At 35.9% G+C, this 22,541-nt stretch overlaps 1 protein-coding gene across 1 annotated transcript; it reads left to right on the top strand.

The window, feature by feature from the left end:
* Positions 1-14,274: 14,274 nt before the first annotated feature.
* LOC100021426 (olfactory receptor 56B1-like) lies at positions 14,275-16,137 on the top strand. Its single transcript, XM_001365755.3, has one exon. It carries the CDS (start codon positions 14,953-14,955, stop codon positions 15,913-15,915), a length of 963 nt encoding a protein of 320 aa, XP_001365792.3. The 5' UTR covers positions 14,275-14,952; the 3' UTR covers positions 15,916-16,137.
* The last annotated feature ends 6,404 nt before the right edge of the window (positions 16,138-22,541 follow it).

The raw sequence follows: 22,541 nt of genomic DNA on the forward strand, positions 1-22,541 counted from the left end.
CCTTTCAGCACAATAGTATTCCATCACTAACATATACCACAATTTCTTCAGCCATTCCCCAATTGAAGGGCATTGCCTCATTTTCCAATTTTTTGCCACCAACAAAGAGCTCAGCTATGAATAGTCTTGTACAAGTCTTTTTCCTTATTATTTCTTTGGGGTACAAACCCAGTAGTGGTATGGCTGGATCAAAGGGCAGACAGTCTTTTAGTGCCCTTTGGGCATAGTTCCAAATTGCCCTCCAGAATGGTTGGATCAGTTCACAACTCCACCAGCAGTGCATTAATGTCCTGACTTTGCCACATCCCCTCCAGCATTCATTACTTTCCTTTGCTATCATGTTAGCCAATCTGCTAGGTGTGAAGTGATACCTCAGAGTTGTTTTGGTTTGCATTTCTCTGATTATAAGAGATTTAGAACATGTTTTCATGTGCTTTTTAATAGTTTTGATTTCTTTAACAAAAAATTGCCTATTCATGTCCCTTGCCCATTTTTCAATTGGAGAATGGCTTGATTTTTGTACAATAGGTATAGTTCTTTATAAATTTGAGTAATTAGACCTTTGTCAGTGGTTTTTGTAATGATGATTATTTCCCAATTTGTTGCTTCCCTTCTAATTTTGGATGCATTACTTTTGTTTGTACAAAAACATTTTAATTTGATGTAATCAAAATTATTGATTTTACATTTTGTGATTGTTTCTAGCTCTTGCTTGGTTTTAAAGTCTTTCCTTTCCCATAGATCTGACAAGTATACTATTCTGTGTTCACATAATTTGCTTATAGTTTCCTTCTTTATATTCAGGTCATTCACACATTCTGAGTTTATCTTGGTGTAGGGTCTTCCAATTCTCCCAGTGGTTTTTATCAAATAGTGCATTTTGGTCCCAAAAACTAGGATCTTTGGGCTTATCATAGACTGTCTTGCTAAGGTAATTTACCCAAAGACTATTCCACTAATCCTCCCTCCTGTCTCTTAGCCAGGACCATATTGTTTTGATGACCACTGCTTTATAGTATAGTTTGAGATCTGGGACTGCAAGTCCTCCTTCCTTTGCATTTTTTTTTATGATTTCCCTGGATATCCTTGATCTTTTGTTCTTCCAAATGAACTTTGTTATGTTTTTTTCTAATTCACTAAAGAAGTGTTTTGGTAGTTCAATGGGTATGGCACTAAATAAGTAAATTAATCTGGGTAGGATTGTCATTTTTATTATGTTAGCTCATCCCCCCCATGAGCAATCAATGTTTTTCCAATTGTTTAGATCTAGTTTTAGCTGTGTGGAGAGTGTTTTGTAGTTGTGTTCATATAGTTCCTGTTTTTGTCTTGGCAGATAGATTCGTAAGTATTTTATATTGTTTAGGGTGATTTTAAATGGAATTTCTCTTTCTAATTCTTGTTGCTGAAGTGGGTTGGAGATATATAGAAATGCTGATGACTTATGTGGGTATATTTTGTACCCTGCAACTTTGCTAAAGTTGTTGATTATTTCGACTAGCTTTTTGGTTGGTTCTCTAGGATTCTTTAAGTAGACCATCATATCATCTGCAAAGAGTGATAGCTTGGTCTCCTCATTGCTAATTTTAATACCTTCAATTTCTTTTTCTTCTCTAATTGCTACTGCTAGTGTTTCTAGTACAATGTTAAATAATAGAGGTGATAATGGGCATCCTTGTTTCACTCCTGATCTTATTGGGAAGGCTTCTAATTTATCCCCATTGCAGATGATGTTTGCTGATGGTTTTAGATATATAATGTTTATTATTTTTAGGAAAAGCCCTTCTATTCCTATACTTTCTAGTGTTTTCAATAGGAATGGTGTTGTATTTTCTCAAAGACTTTTTCTGCATCTATTAAGATAATCATGTGGTTTTTGTCCATTTGCTTGTTAATATGATCAATTATGTGGATGGTTTTCCTAATATTGAACCATCTTTGCATTCCTGGTATGAATCCTATTTAGTCATAGTGAATAACCCTTGTGATGAATTTCTGGAGTCTTTTTGCTAGTATCCTATTTAAGATTTTTGCATCTATATTCATTAAGGAGATTGGTCTATAGTTTTCTTTCTCTGTGCTGCCTCCCGGCCTGCGAGAGGCTGCAAGGGTGAGAAGATAGAGATAGAGTAGAAGTTTTAGATCCCGCGAAGGGCGTGAATGAGCCGACTTTAGAGATGTAAATAATTGAGTCAGTAGACAATTATTATTTTTAAGAGCCACAGCTGCTCCGACCACTGGGTGTTATTATCCAGGCTGTCCCACCCAATGATCTCAATTTAACACTACACTGGTCAGAGGATAATGCTAGCTCAGATGGAAAGGAGATCAGAAACTAAAGGAGGTAGATAATGCTAGGTAGCATTAGGAGAAAGAGAGAGGAAGTAAGGCAGGCCTGGCCTAAAGACCAGGCCTTAGTGAGAAAGATAGAGAGGAGAAAGACAGGGGAGAAGATGTTCCTTAGCAAACCTGTGGATGTCCTCCAAGTGTGCGGGCTGGCTGTGGCTCATTTATTTATAGTCTTGACAGCTCAATACATATTGAACAGTTATATGATACCTCAATGCATATGGATGAGTTACCTGGGGTATTCCCATTGGATAATGCAACTTATGACAAGGTGAAGGTGGGGTTATTATCCCCGGGAGAGTGAGACAAAGGAAAGCAAGGTTTCGGGCCTAAACTTCAGCCACGCTGGCAATAAAATTTATTGCCATGCACAGGATGGCCATGTGCTCACTCACAATCCTTGTCTCCCCATAATGCCTATGGGCTGGACTGCTACACTCTGTTTTTGACCTGCCTGGCTTTGGGATCAGTACCATATTTGTGTCATAAAATGAATTTGGTAGAACCCCTTCTTTGCTTAATCTGTCAAATAGTTTGTATAATATTGGGATTAGATGTTCTTTGAATGTTTGATAGAATTCATTTGTGAATCCATCTGGACCTAGGGATTTTTTCTTATGGAATTCTTTGATGATTTGTTCAATTTCTTTTTCTGATATGGGGTTGTTTAGGTCACCTATTTCTTCCTCTGTTAGTCTAGGCAATTTATAGTTTTGTAAGTATTCATTAATATCACCTAGATTGCCATAATTGTTGCCATATAATTGGGCATAATGCTTTTTAATGATTGCCTTAATTTCCTCTTCATTAGAGGTGAGTTCTCCCTTTTCATCTTGGATACTGTCAATTTGGTTTTTTTCTTTCTTTGTTTTAATTAAACTGACCAGTACTTTGTCTATTTTATTTGTGTATGTATTATTTGTAATGCAACAAGCTAGATGCCTTCTCACTAAGATCAGAGGTTAAATAAGGATGCTCATTATCATCAATATTATTTAACATTATATTTGAAATGCTAGTAATAGCAATAAGAGAAGAAAAAGAAATTAAAGGAATCATAATGGATAAAAAGGTAATAAAACTATTTCTCTTTCCAAACAACATGATGGTATGTATGGAAAATTCTAGAGATTCAACTAAAGTTAGTTGAAACTATTATTAATCTTATAAAGCAGCAGGATGTAAAATAAGCCCACATAAATCATCAGCATTTTATAGATTACTAACAAAGTCCTGAAAGAAGAGATGGAGAAAATATTCCATTTGAAATAATCACATATATAATAAAATAATTGTGAATAAACTCAAGAACTACATGAACATAATTATAAAACACTTTTTACCCAAATAATTTATAGGTCTAAATAATTGAATACATATTAATTGTCCATGGATAGGCAGAATCAGTATAATTAAAATGAGAGTCCTATCTACCTAAACTAATCTACTTATTCAATGCCATCTCAAACAAATTGCCAAAAAAGAATATAATTCAGCTAGAAAAAATAATAACAAAATTCATTTGGAAGAATAAAAGATCAAGATTATCAAAAAAACCTAATGAATAAATGTAAAGGAAAGAAGTCTAGCAGCACCAGATTTTAAACTGTATTATAAAAGAGTAATTATCAAAACTATCTAATAGTGTTAAGAAATGTTAAGGGTAAAATTTAGGGTTAAGACTGAATATATTATTTAGTGGTCACCAGGGATTTAAATTCTAAATCTCAATTACATATTCAAGTCGGAATGGAATTTTATGGTGGTTTTATTTATAATAGAAGAAAGAAATTAATAAGAAGGAGAAAGAGGGAAAAGGGTAAAGATCTATTCTAGCCTGGCTTGAGCCAGGGGGAATTCAAATGTCTCTCAGCCAAGGGGCCTTCCCAGAAGATGAAATCTAACTTGGCATCCAGCTAGGAGGCCTCTGCCAGGATGAGGGGCCTCCTTGGAGGCTGGAACCTTCAGAAGGGTCAAGGGAAAGGGAAGTGAGCCTTAACACTCACCACGTGGTCACCTAAGGGAAGCAGTTCCACTTAGACCCATGCCTCAGAGCTCTTCCAAGTCAAATTCCACCTCCCAAGTCCATAAAAGGCGCCACAAGCCACACAAAAAAAAAACCCTCACAGGAAGTGAGGTGAAATATAAAGGCAGTTCTTTATATCATTTCCTGTGTCTCAAATGTACCAGTGGTGGCTTAAACTTGGCTTAGGACAGCACAGGGGAACAGTTAGTTGTTTCTGATTTGTCACTTACTAGCACATGCAGATCACAGACCATCCTCTCCTACAGTTAATCCTTAAATTGGGGTGTATATATTCCTGGTTGCTAGAATCCTAAAGACTAAGCAGGGTGGAGTAAATCTAAAATTCACAGAATAGGCATTCAACAAATAGTAGCAAAATATTATAGTAACCAGGTATTTAGTAAAAAATACAGATCTAGACTATTGTGATAAGAAAATTAATATTTGGTAAAAATTACTTAGACAACTGGAGAGTACTTTGTCAGAAACTTGCTATACACCAATATTTTACACCATTCACTAAGATAAGGTCAAAATGGATGGATAATCTAGATATTAAAGGAGCTATTATAAGCAAATTAGAAGAACAGAGAAGATATTACCTATTACACTTATGAATAGGAGAGGAACTTATGAGTAAACAAGAATAGAAAGCATCAAATGGATCATTTGAGTACATTAAATGGAAAACTATTTGTACAAATGAAACAAATGTCAGATTAGAAGAAAAGTAGATGATGGGGGAAATTTTCATAGACCATTTATCAAATAGAAGTCTCCTACCAAAAATAAATAGAGAACTTTGTCAATTTTATGAGAATAGGAGTCGTCCTTCAATTGACAAATGAGTGGAATATAGGAAAAGAAATTTTTCAAATGAAGAGATTAGAGTCATATATAGGTACAGGAAAAAAATGTTTTAATCATCAGAGATTAGAGAATTGCAAACTAGAACAATTCTAGGGGTCATCTCATACCCAAAAGATTGGATAAAATGATAAAGGTCAAAAAGACAAATGCTGGAGGAGATGTGGAAAAGTTGGTTGCAAACCTAGTTCTCTTGCCTTCTTGAATATCATATTCCAAGCCTTGTGGCCCTTTGATGTGGAAACTGTCAGATCCTCTGTAATCCTGACTGGGGCTCCATGATATTTGAATTCTTACTTTCTGGCTATTTGGAGTACTTTTTCCTGGGCCTGGCAGATCTTGAACTTGGCTATAACATTCCTAGGAGTTGTCATTTGGGAATGTATTATAGGAAGTGATCTGAAGATTCTATTTCCATTTTACCCTCTTATTCAAAAATGTCAGGACATTTTTCTTGGATACTTTCTTGTAATATGATATCTAGGCTTTTTTTTAGGTCAGGACTTTCAGATTGTCTAATAATTCTTAAATTATCTCTGTTGATCTATTTTCTAGGTCAGTTGTTTTTTCAATGAGATATTTCATATTTTTTTTCTATTTTTCATTCTTTTGATTTTGTTTTATTGTTTCTTGGTGTTTCATGAAGTCATTAGTCCAAGTCTAATTTTTAAAGACTGAATTTCTCCTATGATGATTTGATTTTCCTTTTTCATTTAGTCCATTCTACTTTTAATGGAACTCTTTACCTCATTGGATTTTTTTAACCTCTTTTCCCAGTTGGTCAATTCTGTTTTTTTTTTTATTCTTTCTTCATCAGATTTTTGTACCTCTTTATCCTTTTTACCATTTTTGCTTTTAAAGCTATTATTTCCTTTTCTGCATAAGTTTCCTTTCTTTTTCCCATTTTTCTTCAACATGTATCTCTTGATTTTTTAATTCCTTTTCAGTTCTTCCAATGCTTGAGAAAAATTTCCATTTTTCTTTGAAGTTTTGCATGTGGTTTCCTGGATCTCACCATCCTCTATTGACTCTGTGTTTCCTTCTTTGTTTCCATAGAAATTTTCTAAGATTAGGTGTTTCTTTTACTGTTTGATCATTTCCCCAGCCTTTTTTGTCATTGGACTGGCAATTTTGAAAGCTGCTAGTTCTGTCCTTTCTGCTGTTTGGCTTGCAGATCTCTGCACAATGAGGTACTTTGCCCTGGAGCTAAGTCTTCACCTCTGTGCAGGCCTGAAAAGGCCAAGCACTATTGACTTCCAGGCTTTACTGTGGGATAGTACTAGGGCCTGGAACTTCAAGGAAGGGGTCTGGGATATGGGGTGATCTGTTTTTCTGTATCCAGAGTCCCAGGATCCCAAAGTTGGGCTATGCCCTTTCTCAGGACATGGACAGTAGATTGAGGGGTAGTCAGCCAGCACTCCTCAGTGTGTGGGTTGGCCTCTGCTTCCCCCTTATCCCATGGAAATCAATTCTCAAAGCCTACCTTTCAAATTGTATTCAGCACAAGAGCCCACTCACTCCATCCTGCTGTTGGTTTTTGACTCCTGCCATTTTGAGGCTCTTTTTAAAGATTGGTTTGGAAGGATTGTCAAAGGAGTTTCAACTTTAGCAGCTCCTAAGCTGGTATTTTGGATCTACTCCCACATGTGGAAAAGTTGGGAGACTAATAAACTGTCAGTGAAACTGTGAACTGATACAACCATTCTAAAGAACAATTTGGAATAATACCCAGAAAGCTATAAAACTGTGTATATTCTTAGTCTCAGCAATATCATTGCTAGGTCTTTTTCTCAAGGATATTATGGAAAAAAAGAAAAGAACTTATGTGTTCCAAGATATTAATAGCATCTTTTCTGTGGTGGCAAAGAACTAGAAATCAAAGGGATATCTATCAAATGGTGAATGGTTAAACAAATTGGAATAAATGATTGTGATAGAATACTATTGCACCATAAAAAATGATGAGCAGATTAATTTTTTTATAACCTAGAAAGCACTACATTACAAAATGAAGAATAAAACAAATAGAACCACAAAAACATATGGAGCTATAGATTTGATATTTGAAGAATACTTTGTAAATGTTTACCCATTTTTTATTTACACATCTTTTTTGGTATGTGAATGGGGAGGATAGAGACTGAATTAACTAATTAACTACTTAGTTTCTCTAAGAAAAGTGAGACAAATTTGTACTATAAAAAAGCATTCCTTTGATGTGCCTCTCTTCCCACAGTTTTTCCAACATTTATCATTTTTGTCTATTATTTTCTTTGTAAATATTATGGGTGTTGGGTAAGGCTTTGAAGTAGTTTTTATTTTTTTGTTATTACTGATTTGGGTAGTTTTTCATACAGTTGTCAAGAGTTTGCTTTTTATCTTTAGAGAACTGCATGTTCATATACTTTGGCCATTCATCCATTGGGAAATGACTATTATTTTAAAATATCTTTGTCGAAGGGTCTTTCCTAAAAATAATAAACAGTATTTATCTAAAACCATCAGCCAACATCATCTGCAATGGGGATAAACTAGATACAATCACAATAAGATCAGGAGTGAAACAAGGATGCCCATTATCACCGCTTTTATTTAACTTTATACTAGAAGCATAGTATATATATATAGAGTAGCAATTAGAGAAAAAAAAAGAAATTGAAGGTATTAAAATTGGCAATGAGGAGACCAACCTATCACTCTTTGCGGATGATATGATGGTCTACTTAAAGTATCCTAGAGAATCAACCAAAAAGCAAGTTGAAATAATAAACAACTTTAGCAAAGATGCAGGATACAAAATAAACTCACATAAGTCATCAGCATTTCTATATATCTCCAACACATCTCAGCAGCAAGAATTAGAAAGAGAAATTCCATTTAAAATCACCCTAGACAATATAAAATACTTAGGAATGTATCTGCCGAGACAAATACAGGAACTACATGAACACAAATACAAAACACTTTCCACACAATTAAAACTAGATCTAAACAATTGGAAAAACATTAACTGCTTGCTCATGGGTAGGATAAGCTAACATGATAAAAATGACCATCCTACCGAAACTTATTTATTTATTTAGTGCTATACCCATCGAACTACCAAAAAACTTTTTTACTAAATTAGAAAAAAACATAACAAAGTTCATTTGGAAGAACAAAAGATCAAGGATATCGAGGGAAATAATGAAAAATATGCGATTGAAGTTCCATATCTCAAACTATACTATAAAGCAGTGGTCATCAAAACAATATGGTGCTGGCTAAGAAACAGAAAGGAGGATCAGTGGAATAGACTCAGAGTAAGTGACCTCAGCATGACAGTCTATGATAAACCCAAAGATCCCAGCTTTAGGGACCAAAATGCCCTAATTGATAAAAAAAAAAAGAAAAGAAAACAGTTGGAAAATTGGAAGACAGTGTGGAAGAGATTGGGTTTGGATCAACACCTTACACCCTACACCAAGATAAACTCAGAATGGATGAATGACTTGAACATAAAGAAGGAAACTGTAAGTAAATTATGTGAACATATAATAGTGTACATGTCAGATCTTTGGGAAAGGAAAGACTTTAAAACCAAGCAAGAGTTAGAAAAAAAATCACAAAATGTAAAATCAATAATTTTTATTATATTAAATTTAAAAGTTTTTGTACAAACAAAAGTAACGCATCCAAAATTAGAGGGGAAGCAACAAATTGGGAAAGAATCATCATTACAAAAACCTCTGGCAAAAGTATAATTACTCAAATGTATAAAGAACTAAACCAATTGTACAAAAAATCAAGCAATTCTCCAATTGATAAATGGGCAAGGGACATGAATAGGCAATTTTCAGTTAAAGAAATCAAAACTATTAATAAGCACATGAAAAAGTGCTCTAAATCTCTTATAATCAGAGGAATGCAAATCAAAACAACTCTGAGGTTTCACCTCACACCTAACAGATTGGCTAACATGACAGCAAAGGAAAGTAATGAATATTGAATGGGGTGTGGCAAAGTTGGGACATTAATGCATTGCTGGTGGAGTTGTGAACTGATCCAACCATTCTGGAGGGCAATTTGGAACTATGCCCAAAGGGCGCTAAAAGACTGTCTGCCCTTTGATCCAGCCATAGTACTGCTGGGCTTGTACCCGCAAAGAGATAATAAGGAAAAATACCTGTACAGGAATATTCATACCTCTGCTCTTTATGGTAGCAAAAAATTGGAAAATGAGGGAATGCCCTTTGGGGAATGGCTGAAGAAATTGTGGTATATGTTGGTGATGGAATACTATTGTGCTCAAAGGAATAAATAAAGGAATTCCATGTGAACTGGAACAACCTCCAGGAATTGAAGCAAAGTGAGAGGAGCAGAACCAGGAAAACATTGTACACAGAGATTCATACACTATGGTACCATCAAATGTAATGGACTTCTCCATTAGTGGCAATGCAGTGACCCTGAACAACTTGGGGGAATCTATGAGAAAAACCACTATCCACATCCAGAGGAAACACTGTGGGAGTAACAACACAGAAGAAAAACAACTGCTTGAATACATGGACCAAAGGGATATGGTTGGGGATGTAGACTCTAAATGAATATCCTAGTGCAAACAACATCATTGAAATAGGTTCTGATCAAGGACACAAGTAATACCCAATGAAATTGTGTGTTGGCTGCAGGAAGGGTGGGTGGAGGGGAGGGAGGGAAATAAAGTGAGTATTGTAACCAAAAAAATTAAATTAAATTAAAAATTAAAAAATAATAATTTTCCCATCCAAAGGTATGCAATGTACCTCTTTCAATTCTCTCATAATTTTTATTATTTATATTTATTGTATATAAATGTTTCTAATGTAACTTCTTAAGTTTAGGTCAGGCATCCATTCAGATTTTATTGGAACCAGATATTGATTTATACCTAGTTTTTGCCAGACTGCTTTCCAGTTTTCCCTCAGTTTTCATTAACTTGAGCAAATCCTTACTCTAATATTTATCCTCTTTGGAAAATTGGGGTTTGCATGTATTTATCATGTAGAGTTGAACTAAAAGGAATGAAAGCAGTCCCTAGAGCTGTTACACCCAGAGAGCTAATGATTTCCCATTGCTTTGCTTCCAAGTTACCTAAAAGGATAAGAATTGGTAGATGCCCAAAGTCCCTAAAGTCACCTCACAGCTGATCAGATGTGTTTCTGTATGCTTACAAGAGGAGGACACATTTTCCCACCCATGTGCTATATCCTTGTTCCACTTCCTTTCCAAGCTATGAATGTCATTTTTTTTATCTACTGAATAATCTCTGAATGCTTCATTTCATTCTACTTTCAAACCCAAATTTCTAACCATTCTCAACCACACCTATTCCCTATTACATCCTCCAACTTATTCTCTCTCTCCCATTTCCCTGTTCACCAAGAAAAAGATGTTAGTAAAGAGAAGGCAATGAAATCCTTATAATAATCTATAGATGGAACTTTTTGATTCTAATCACTTTCCCCTATAAAGATTAAAATTTAGGGGAGACTGGGGAGACTGAGGCATCTGAAATTAGTTTCTCTCTGCAAGGAGTATTATATTTTTTAGAGGTTTATTGAAGATTAAGGATTAAAGAAAATACAGGATAAGAAACACGTATCCAGGCCATAGAGTCGCCAAGACACAACCTCACCTACATTATGAAAAAAAGCCACGCCTGCCCCAAAGCAGAAGTCCAAGAGACCGAGAGCACCTCAAAAGCCTTTGAATCAGTTTAAAATACCTTCTCGATCTCGGGCCAGGTGAGATTACAAGGCATTCTGGGGAAGTGGAGCAAAGTCTCATGGGGATTGTAGTCCTGTATGCGAGTCTATTTTTTACACCCCTCCCCTGCTTCCCTCACAGAGACTCAAGTCATTGACTCTTATCTTTTCTCATTCTTCTCAGTTTGAAAGTTTGAAGTTCAAATCTGGCCTCAGACACTTCCCAGCTGTGTGACCCTGGTCAAGTCACTTAACCCTCATTGCCTAGTATTTAGCACTCTTCTGCCTTGGAATCAATGCAACATATTGGCTCCAAGACAGAAGGTAAGGGTTTAAAAATTAAGTTTGAAGTTTCTTTTGCTTGGTATTTTTTTCTTCCAACTCTTTGGTCTCTCAAGTCCATTTCTTCTCTTTCTGTGTGATTATGCTATAATATCTTTTTCACCTCATTATATTTTTATATTACACTCATTTTTGGAGTTTGGCAAAAAATAAAAATTAATAACCATAATTAAATCAGAAAGCACCACTTTCCTAGAGAGCTGAGAAGAGTAGGCTAAATCCAGATGAACCTATGTGGCTCAATGAATAAGAACTCTAACCTTAGAATCATGAAGATCTGAGCTCAGTACTGCTGCAGACACTTATTAGATATGTGGTCTTGAACAACTGATTGAATCTTTGTCAGCTTCAGTTTCCTCATTTCTAAAAGGGGGCAATAATAACACCTACCCCCAAGGTTGTTGTGAGGTTTTAAGGAGAGAGAATATTTGTAATGCTTTTGAAACCTCGAGTTTAAATATAAATGCCAACTATTATAATGTAAGGAGGAGGGAAGAAGATTTTTATAAGACACAACTTTAAAAAATAGTGGGAAGATGCTATTTACAATAAACTCTGAGACCTTTTGTCACACAAGGGACTTCTGCTTCCTAAAGGGATTCACCAGAGGCTCTATAATGATACATGCCCTTGAGTTTTCTGCTTTCTATCACCAGCAACACTGCTTCTGACTCAATCTATCCTGGGGCTTACTGCTCTTCCTTGAGGATTGGTAAATGAATCCTCCTCAGGCCAACTGACCCAACTCCTGAGCTGCTCCCTCCCAGCCTCCCCTCACCCCCTTGAAGTGCTTTCTACTGGCCATAAAATCCCATAGTCTTGCCATATACCTGTAGTCATTAATAAACAGTTTCTCATAAGCTGAAGTTCTACCTTTAAAAGGATCCATTCCAGGACTTACATTGATCCCTACAATACTGAGTGCCAAATCTCTGCCAAAACTCAAGGTGAGTATTAGGTGATCTACTAGATGATAAAATGGATAGAACACTGGACTTAGAGCTAGAAGTGATGGAGCTTGAATCCTGCCTCAGACTCTGATTAGTCATGTGACTAATCACTACAACATTCCCCTGTCTAAACATTTGTATTGAGCATTGCAGCCAGCCTTAGACATTCAGCTGGAATTTCAACTTCAAAGTTGTTCACCTAAATTCATTGGAAAATATCCTAGGAAAAAGTTTTTCAGAAGACAGATGAGCCCAGGGGAATTGTAAAGAGTACCTTGGAAAAAAGAAATTCTGTGGAAATCTCATCATTTATTAACAAAAAGGAAATGCATATTTTGACAATTCACGTGAAAGGGGTTTTCCATGTAATTAGATAATCTTTGAAAAACAGTTCTTTCTGTGAGCTCTGAGCATATTAATTTTTAGAGCAGTGTTAAAATGGAGGACTTGAAAAATATTAAATCAAAATTAGGAGAATATTCCTATGTTTATAACCAGACAGATAAATACAAAGAATCCAATGTTGTTAACATTTATGTATCACTTCAGCAAGGAATTTTATTTCACTGTGCCATGTTGCCCTTGTCTGCCATGATAAAGTTCATTTGTAAGTATTATAGGACTAAAAATTCACTTTGGTAAAGAAAAAGTTTCTGAATTTCAAGATTACTAAGTGAATGGACCATTTTATCGTATACTTTTTTTGAAGATTTCTTATGGATGTAATTTTAAAATGTGGTACTTTCTAATTTTGGGTTTGGAATTACTACTGCAACTTTCAAATTGATAGGATTTTCCTAACTGTTTTTATTATGTAATAAAAGCCTACTTAAAAAGGGGGTGGGGTCAGCTGGGTTGCTCAGTGGATTGAGAGCCAGACCTAGGGATGGAAAATCCTAGATTCAAATCTGGCCTCAGACATTTCAGAGCTGTGGGATCCTGGACAAGTCATTTAATCCCCTTTGCCTCACCTGTGCAAAATATGCAATAGATTAAATGAGTCCATGTTTGAATAAATGACTTCTTGGAATACTAATTTTTAAAATGGGAGATACTCTATACAAATACAGAGCCAGCAGATGGAATGTCACAAATGTGGAATAAATAATGTACCAATTTGTCAATAACATTTTAAAATGGGGTAAAAGAATGTTATAAAACAACTTTATGTGTAAGTGTTAGATATATTTTTCAGGGCTATTACTGAGGTGGTTACCAATTTGGTGGCTTATAAAATGAAATATAGAGGTCCTATTTACTTCTTGATGACAATGAATACTCCCACCAATAATTATAATGCATCACATTCATTTCTTTTCAAAGACAAGAATAAGAGACTTCTAGAACAAGTCTGGTGGTCCTTTGGGTCCACAAATTGCAATATCCTTCACAAATCTTGTGGAATCTTCCTTCTTGTTTGGGGTTTAATTGTACCATTTGTTTACTGTGATTGCAATCACTGCTCACAGGACACAGGAGTGTCTCCTTTGTAATTTCTCCAGGCTATGGAAATTATCTTGGCAATTCTCTGTGTACAACACCAACTACCATGAAGGTGACATGAGCATTTGATATAAACCCTGTTTGGTAGTGACTCACTAAAAAGGAAACTATGTGATTTATTTTTCTTTTAGGTAAAGATGTCTCCATTTATGAAAGTTTCCAACAATTCCCACTACCAGGTTACTGAGTACATCCTTATGGGGCTCCCAGGCATCCATAACTGGCAGCATTGGCTCTCATGGCCCCTGGTATTACTCTATCTAGTTTTACATATATTATCTCATTTTTTCCTCTCTACAACCCTAAGAGGTAGGTGCTATTACTATCATCTCCACTTTACAGATGAGAAAATTGTGGCTGAGAGAGCTTAAGTGACTTGCTTAAGTTCACTCAACTATAGCATCTGAGACAACATTGAATTTAGATCCTTCTGACTCCAGGTCCACTAGTCTAATGCACTATGCCTCCCAGCTGCTTGATATGTAACAAGGACAACAAATCATGACCTCATTTCTGTTGTCAAGGAGTTCATACTCTGTTGGGGGGGGGGGAGCATTGCAACAATGACACAGACAGATTTCATGTGGAGATGGAGGGTAATGGTGACAAAGCAAAAATATAAAGTAAGCAACCAAGGAAAATTTGGGGACATAAGAGAATGTCACTGAACTCTGCTAATTAAAAGTTGCTTTTAATTTTGTTTTTTTTAGTGACCCTATGAAATGAACCAAGATTCCATGAGTGAAGAGTTTAGGACTCTCTCACTGTAGCAGGGAACTAATAAAACTAGTTGGGCAACATGAATTAGAGCATTAGCCTGGCCAGCTGGTCGAGTACTTTAGTGCACCAATGAAAGTGAAAAAATCCATTGAGAGCAAGAGTGATACAATTATAAATAAGCCTGAGGCAGGGGGTGGGTGGTGGTAACATCTTCTATGTTCTCACTAGGCACATTTTCTCATTAAGCCAGATTCTAAAGCAGGTGGGATTATCTCAGGTTCTGTCCAGCTTGAATGACTGAGGGAACATATTATCCAACATGAGTCTGGAGGAGGGTATACATTAGGAGATAAATGTGCCACATTTTGAATGAATATACCACAGGCAAACAGGCTCTTGATAAATCTTATTTCGTTGTAGTGAGCTTGTTGTAGCAAAATGATTCTGGAGAACTTTTTCTTCTTAGAGAATGATGACCCCAACTACAAGACACTTCAATGGCTCCCACTTCCAGGTCACAGAATTCATTCTCATGGGACTTCCAGGAATCTATAGCTGGCAGCATTGGCTCTCTCTACCCCTAGCCTTACTCTACCTCTTAGCCCTCAGTGCCAATCTTCTCATCTTTATCACCATCTGGAAGGAACCCAAATTGCACCAGCCCATGTACCAGTTCTTGAGCATCTTGTCTATAGTGGACATGGGACTGGCCACCACAATTATGCCCAAGATATTGGCCATCTTCTGGTTTGATGCCAAGTCCATCAGCCTTCCTGAGTGCTTTGCTCAGATCTATGCCATACACTGCTTTGTGGGCATGGAGTCTGGCATCTTCCTCTGCATGGCTTTTGACAGATATGTGGCTATTTGCCATCCCCTCCGCTACCCCACCATTGTCACAAACTCTTTTGTCTTTAAAGCCACAGCATTCATGGTGCTCAGAAATGGACTGGGGGTCATCCCAGTGCCTGTACTAGCTGCTCAGAGAGATTACTGCTCTTCAAATGAGATTGAACACTGCCTGTGCTCCAACTTGGGTGTCACCAGCCTATCTTGTGATGACAGGAGGGTCAACAGCATTTGCCAGATGATCATGGCCTTGCTGGGAATGGGAAGTGACTTAAGCATGATCATCCTTTCCTATGCCTTCATCCTCCATTCCGTGCTAAAACTGAATTCTGCAGAAGCTGCATCCAAAGCTCTGAGCACCTGTAGTTCCCACCTCATCCTCATCCTCTTCTTCTATACAGTTATTGTTGTTCTTTGTGTCACTCACCTGGCAGGAAGAAAGTTTCCCCTGATCCCTGTGCTTTTCAATGTGTTGCACAACATCATCCCCCCAGCCCTCAACCCTTTAGTGTATGCATTTAGGACCCAAGACCTCAGGTTGGGCTTCCAGAAGGTCCTTCTGACAGGCATAAAGAGCAAATGAGCTCAGAGCAAAAAAGCTTATGGAGTCAAATTTCCAATGTATACAGTCTCCATCTCCTACAGACAAGTTCAAGTCCAGTTAGAATTTTTTACTATATGAGCAACTCTTTCCATGTCCCACAGTGTTTTCCATAGCTTCAGAGAATTTCATGGCACCTAGGATTCATTTTTGTCATCATGTCAGAATACAACATGGGAATTCCATCATGGGGTCCTGATGACATGAAGGATGGAATCAAAGCTCCTAAGAATACCTTGAATGCATGCAAAATGATGTTCTTGGACTATAGTGGACATTGTAGGTACAAGTTCTTTGTACATAATTGAGATCTCATGCTTTCACTTATGAATTCATGTGTTTTCCATCCTTTTAACCATTGAGTGTGGAACGTTGAATAATTTCCTGTTCAGTTATTTTCAGTCATGTCCATCTCTTCCCTTTCCCATTTGTTGTTTTCTTGACAGAGATACTGCAATGGCTTACCTTCTCCAGTTCATTTTACAGATGAGCAAACTGAGATAAACAGGGTTAAGTGACTTGGTCACACAGAAAGTGTCTAAAGCTAGATTTAAAGTCAGAAAAATGAGTCTTCCTAACTCCAGGCCTAGCATTCTACCCACTGCACCCCCTAGCTTCCCTGATGTTAAATAAAGATTGTGAAAAAGAATATATGTGCCATAGGAGGACTTGCTTTGCAGTGGCACCAGTGGTCCCCAAAATTCCAGGTTTGCTGGAACCCAATCAGGCCAGACCTAGCAAAAGGTATTCTTCCTAAAGTCTTGGCAAGTGATCTCTTAATCTTTTTTTTTTAAACTCACACATCCCTATTTGGTGGTGGGGACAAAAGGGGAGGCAGATCCTCAATATTTGTACATTTACTTATTTACAAATGTTCTGCTATACTCATAATTATGTACATTATAAAGCATATTAAAAATAAAAAATTGGAAAGGTTGGCATCAATGATTAGATCTTGAAGTCCATAGCACTTTGTGAGGAGAGTGACATGGTCACCTAGCCTCAGGTCTTGGGTCTTAAATGCATACATTTTGCCTATGGCCTTTGTCACATGCATAGAAGATTGGATTGTAGAGGAAAAAGACTTGAGGCAGAGAAATCAATCAGGAGGCTCTTGTGATAGTATAATCAGGACCTTCACCACTAGGTAAGGTCCTGAAGCTGAGGGTGGAGGGTCAGTGTGAACACAGAAAAGGGAACACTATTGAGAGCTACTGGAAAGAAGAGATTAGGAAACAGACTATCTAGATAAGGTGAAGGAGTGTTCGAAGTTGAGAATGACACCAACTTAGATGACTGGAAAGATGGAGTCTTGGACAGTAACATGAAAGCAGAAAGATCATTTGGCTTTTGGAGTATGATCAAGTAATGTAATTAGAAAAGGCCATGGCAACATCTAGGACATTTTAGTGCCTTAGTCTAGGTTTTGTTTTCTCAGGGCAAGAATATGCTCATTTGTAATGCATAATTTGACAAATGGCTTCTCGATCTCTTTCCCTACTTTGTGTTAAAGGATTTCTAATTCACATGCATTCACCAGATTCAACTCTGGTGAAAACCAAAATAACATTGGCTTTAAAACCCCCAACAGCAAGAAACCTGATGATCTTAATGTGGTCTGAAATCTTAACTCCCTCACCCATTCTTCTGTATTTGTCTGGGTACAGGACTGCAACCACCCCTGTATACAGACCCTTGAATTACTGTCATCTCAAAGGGAAAGGGCACCCACTAGTCTCTCTCAACTCACCCACTACATGGGCCTCACTCCCTCTGACTACACCTGCATTGACTTTCATTTATTATACTCCTAACTTCTTCAAGGACTTTTTAAGTGTCAGGTGAATGAAGGCCTTGCTAGATATCTCACAGCAGGGTCACAAGAGGCCCACAATCATGTCTTTCTTTGAGATCTCTCTTCCCACAAATCATTGCAATGTTTCTTAAGCATATTCTCTCAGGGGCTCCAAATTCTTACCAAGATAGCTGGTGAAAGACTGATTCTAAGCCCATATCTCTGTTGGCACATCAAAACAGCTGGTAAAATGAAAAATAAGCTTGTCAAATAAATATTTATTAAATGCCTTCTACATTCCCAGAACTATGTTCAATGCCAATATAAATAGAAAGGTAAACTATATTCTGACAAGATATTTACACAATAAACTGGAGAACAATACAGTAATAAAGCACTAGTCACAAGAGAAATCAGGAGAGACTTCTTGGAAAAAAGGAAGAGACAGGTTGAGACTTGACAGAATTTAGAAAAATGAGGAAGCACAACTGATGAGAAAGAGAAAAGCAGAGGGAGACGGAGGGAGACAGAGAGAGGGAGAGACAAAGACAGAGGGAAAGACAGAGACAAAGAAAGAGTTGGGGACAGACAGACAGACAGACAGACAGAGACAGACAGAGAGGAAGAGAGGAAGACTGCAGGTATGTTCCAGGTATGGGGATGGCCAGTGGCAATACCCCAAATTGGGAGATGAAGTGTCTTCTGGAAGGAATAAAATGGAGGACAGTGTCAATGGATCATGACACATGTGGAAGGAAGTAAAGTATAAGAAGGGGATGATGAGAGCAGCAATAATTTAAAGAAAAAATGGAAAGTCAATGAGATGGAAGGGTATGGAGGAAAGATCCCCTCAGAATTTCATTATCCATACCATTACATGAAGGTGCAAGAAATGCAGTTGAAGAGGAGTCAGAAATAATGAACTTATCCCCTTGGCATATTTTCTCTCTATGTCATTTTCCCTATCCAGTTATTAACATGGGAGAATTGAAGACTTTTAAGGTTTGAAAACTTAGAAACCTAAAACCCTAATTTCTTTGATGGTTACTGAGCAAATAATAAAGACTTTTTAATTAAAGTATTTATTAAATATTATTATTAATAATAATAATATTAAAATCTATTAAATATAATAATATAATGAATATTATATTCACTTAATTTAAACCTTATGATTTAGCATTTCTAAATTAAAATTTGGAAAAGAAATTGAATGGTCAATTTAAGTGTGGTTGAAGTGTCCAATCATGTTAGGGAAGAAACCTTTCACTAAAGAGAGGATTCCAAAGGAAAGACCTATATGCATTAGCAAGGAGAGACAATTCTGATCTTAATCCTAAAGAACTTGGCATTTAAGGCTGAGAATTTCCTGTTAGGCAGATGAGAGAGGCCTTAAAAGTCAAGACCAAGTAGGGGTGAGGGCTGAAAGAAAGGAGGAAACATCACAGCACCTGCATGAGACTACTTCATGGGACATATTATTCTCACTAATTAGGACCTAGTTACGTTGCTTAGAGACATTAGAGAAGAACATTTCATGTTTCCTTTTGTTTATAAATTGTAATTAGATAATTAATTCTCTGGTGTGTTTTTTAAAATTCAAACAAGTTGATATAATTTTTACCATGGAAAAAATAGACACAATCAGGAGGAAAAAGCTATAAAAAAATAAAATCCACAAAAATGTATTCTGTGATATATCCTCAGATAGTCAAAAAAGAATATTAAAAGAATTAAGAATTGATCTTGATAATAAAATAACAGGTAAATAAGAAAGTATAGAAAGTTTTTTAAGTATTATAGTCAAAATTACAAGCTTCTAAGAAAATTGAAAATAAATACATATTTTTAAAATATAGAGCATAAAGTTGAAATATTTTAAACGTCAATGGAAACAACTAAAAAAATAGAAAACTACTAAAAAATGAAATTATAGGCAACTCAGAGTCATGGGAAAGTAACTTAAGAAATGTATTATTAAAAGACTTAGAAAATATACAAATTCAAGTGAAAGATCTGAAGAATGAGGCAAGAAAAGCCAGCTCAGAATAAATAGCATGTCAGTAAATTTTAATCACATTTATTGTAAGAAACATTTCTAAATCTGGATGATTTTGCCAGTGTGGACAATTTCAGCATGAGAACTCCCTCCACTCATAGAGATCATAATTCAATTATGACCAATAATAAAAGAGTAATGAGAAGCTGTCTGAAATATAGAGTTGAAACTTCAGATATTAAATGGGAACCTAGATATTTCTGATTCCAAGGCCAATATTTCTTCTACTATGCCATGCTGGATTTCAAAATTAACAAAAACAAGAAAAAATGCTAAGAAAAACTCATTACAAACTGCATTGAAAAGACAGAAGTAAGATACAAAGGAATGCAAGAAAGTTTATGCTAGCCTATGCAATCCTTTTCCAAAAGAAGGCTATTATAACATATGCAATAAGGGATTGCCCAGCCTCTGCTTAAAGATCTCCACCGGGATGGAACTCATTCTCTCTGAAGGCTGTGCATTCTACGTTCAGATGTCTCTAATTTTTTACCATTTTTCCTGATATCAAATACTTGTGCTTGATATGGTATGACATTTATTGCCTTCACGATGGTTGGGTGAGAGGTGTGAGGGAATGAAAGAATTCGGAACTCAAATATTTTTAATGTATGATAAAAATAAATTTCAGATATATATGTATGTATGTGTGTGTATTTATGTATGTATGTATAAAGAGGGAGCATGTGCTTTTCCTAGGTTTTCTGTCTCTTTTCCTGAGCAAAGGTCACCAATGCATAAAAAATCTTGCAATTAACCTACAAAAAAATATTATTGAATTTTCTGAATACAACTACAAAATACTATTTATAAAAGTAAAGACTGAAATAGAGAGAATTGCTCATAGTTGAACTATGGAAATGTGATAAAGGCATGACAAAGGAGCTGCTAGATGGCTCAGAGGATAAAAAGTCAGGAATATAGATGGGAAGTCCTGGGTTCAAATCTGGCCTCAGATACTTCCTAGCTGCATGACCCTGGGCAAGTCTCTTAATACCAATAGCCTAGTGGTTACCTCTCTTCTACTTTGGAGCCAATACTTAGTCTTGATTCTAAGAAGGTAAGAGTTTTTTTTAATAAATTAATTAATTTAAGAATAAATACGGAGCAACGAGGTAGCTCAGTGGGTTGAGAGCCAGGCCTAGAGATGTGAGATCCTGGGTTCAAATCTGGTCTCAAACACTTCCCAGCTGTGTGACCCTGGGCAAGTCACTTAACCCCCATTGCCTAGCCCTTACCACTCTTTTGCCTGGGAGCCAATACAGAGTATTGACTCCAAGACGGAAGGTAAGGGTTTAAAATAAATTAAATTTAATTTAAAAAAAGAATAAATAAATAAAAGTTTGACTGAAAGATGTTCCATAATTCCAAATTGACAAAAAACTTCCTTTGTGGCATGACAAAAAAAAAGTTACAGAATTTATAGAAGACTAAAGGTCAAGATTCTCCTAGGATGGAAAAAGTAGGAATGAAAGCAGTCCAGTAATATGAGATCTCAAAATATAATATAAATCAATAATTATAAACATAATTTGATCCTGGATAAAACATAGAAAAAATCATCAATGAAACACAGAATGTTTTAACTAGATATAAAGAACAAATTTTGGTCATTAAATTTCATCTGAATTCTATAATCTTTTGAAAACATCATTGAATATCACTTTGTATTTCATTTTTTGTTTTAATTCACTTTGCTCACTATGTGTAAATTAATAGATTAGTTCCTAGGTTTTTCCAAATTTTTCTTATCCCCCATTCCATATGATACAATTATTTAAATTCATATGCCACAATTGTTTTAGCTCCTATATGTTGGACAATTTCACCCATTTTTGCTATTAATGTTGTACATACAAATATTTTGATACATATCAGATTTTGATTTTTATCACTGACATTTTGTGGCATAAAATTAGTAATGGGATGGGTTCACCATGTTTGAAAGACTAATATTTTTTATTTATAGTTTTTTTTTCCCCAGAAAAGCTGAACTATTCTACCAATTAAGCATTAAAATATAACTTCCCAAAACCCATCCTGTTTTGATTACTTTCATTTTTTGCTATTTTTTTAACCTTTCTCTTACATCTCAGAATCAATACTATGTACTGGTTCCAAGGCAGAAGAATGGTAAAGGATAGGCAATAGGGGTTAAGTGACTTGCCCAGAGTCACACAGCTAGGAAGTGTCTGAAGCAAAATCTGAACCCAGGACCTCCCATCTCTAGGACTGGCTCTCAATTCACTGAGCCACCCATCTACTTCCCTTTTTATTGCTATTTTTGTCATATTTGAAGTTAGGATACTTCCAAATTGGTTTTTATTCATATTAGTTTTCAAGTTTATAAGTAATTCAGATCATATTTCTTTATAGAACTGTTTATATGTTCTGGCAACTTTTAGAAAATAACTCATAGCTTAGTATAATTTCCCTGAAGGCTTTTTAAATGTCAGCCATTTAGATTAGAGCTATTTCATATAATGATTTTCTTCTAAGCAATGCTTATTTACTAGATTCAGATTGCCTTGACTTTATTCATTCAAAAAGTTTTTTGTTTTTTTATTCAAAAATTTTAAGTCATCCTATATGATTTTTCTCTCTCTCTTTTTCATGAAATGATTGTTTTATACCAGATTATTATTATTATTATTAAAAATGTTATCTATTTCTTTTCTCACATTTGATATGTTGTATTTAGGTAAATTATTTATTTAGAATTTATTGTGGCAGATTATGCAAGATATTGGACTG

The sequence above is a fragment of the Monodelphis domestica genome, chromosome 4 (assembly GCF_027887165.1).
Source record: "Monodelphis domestica isolate mMonDom1 chromosome 4, mMonDom1.pri, whole genome shotgun sequence".
In the NCBI taxonomy this organism is placed as follows: domain Eukaryota; kingdom Metazoa; phylum Chordata; class Mammalia; order Didelphimorphia; family Didelphidae; genus Monodelphis; species Monodelphis domestica.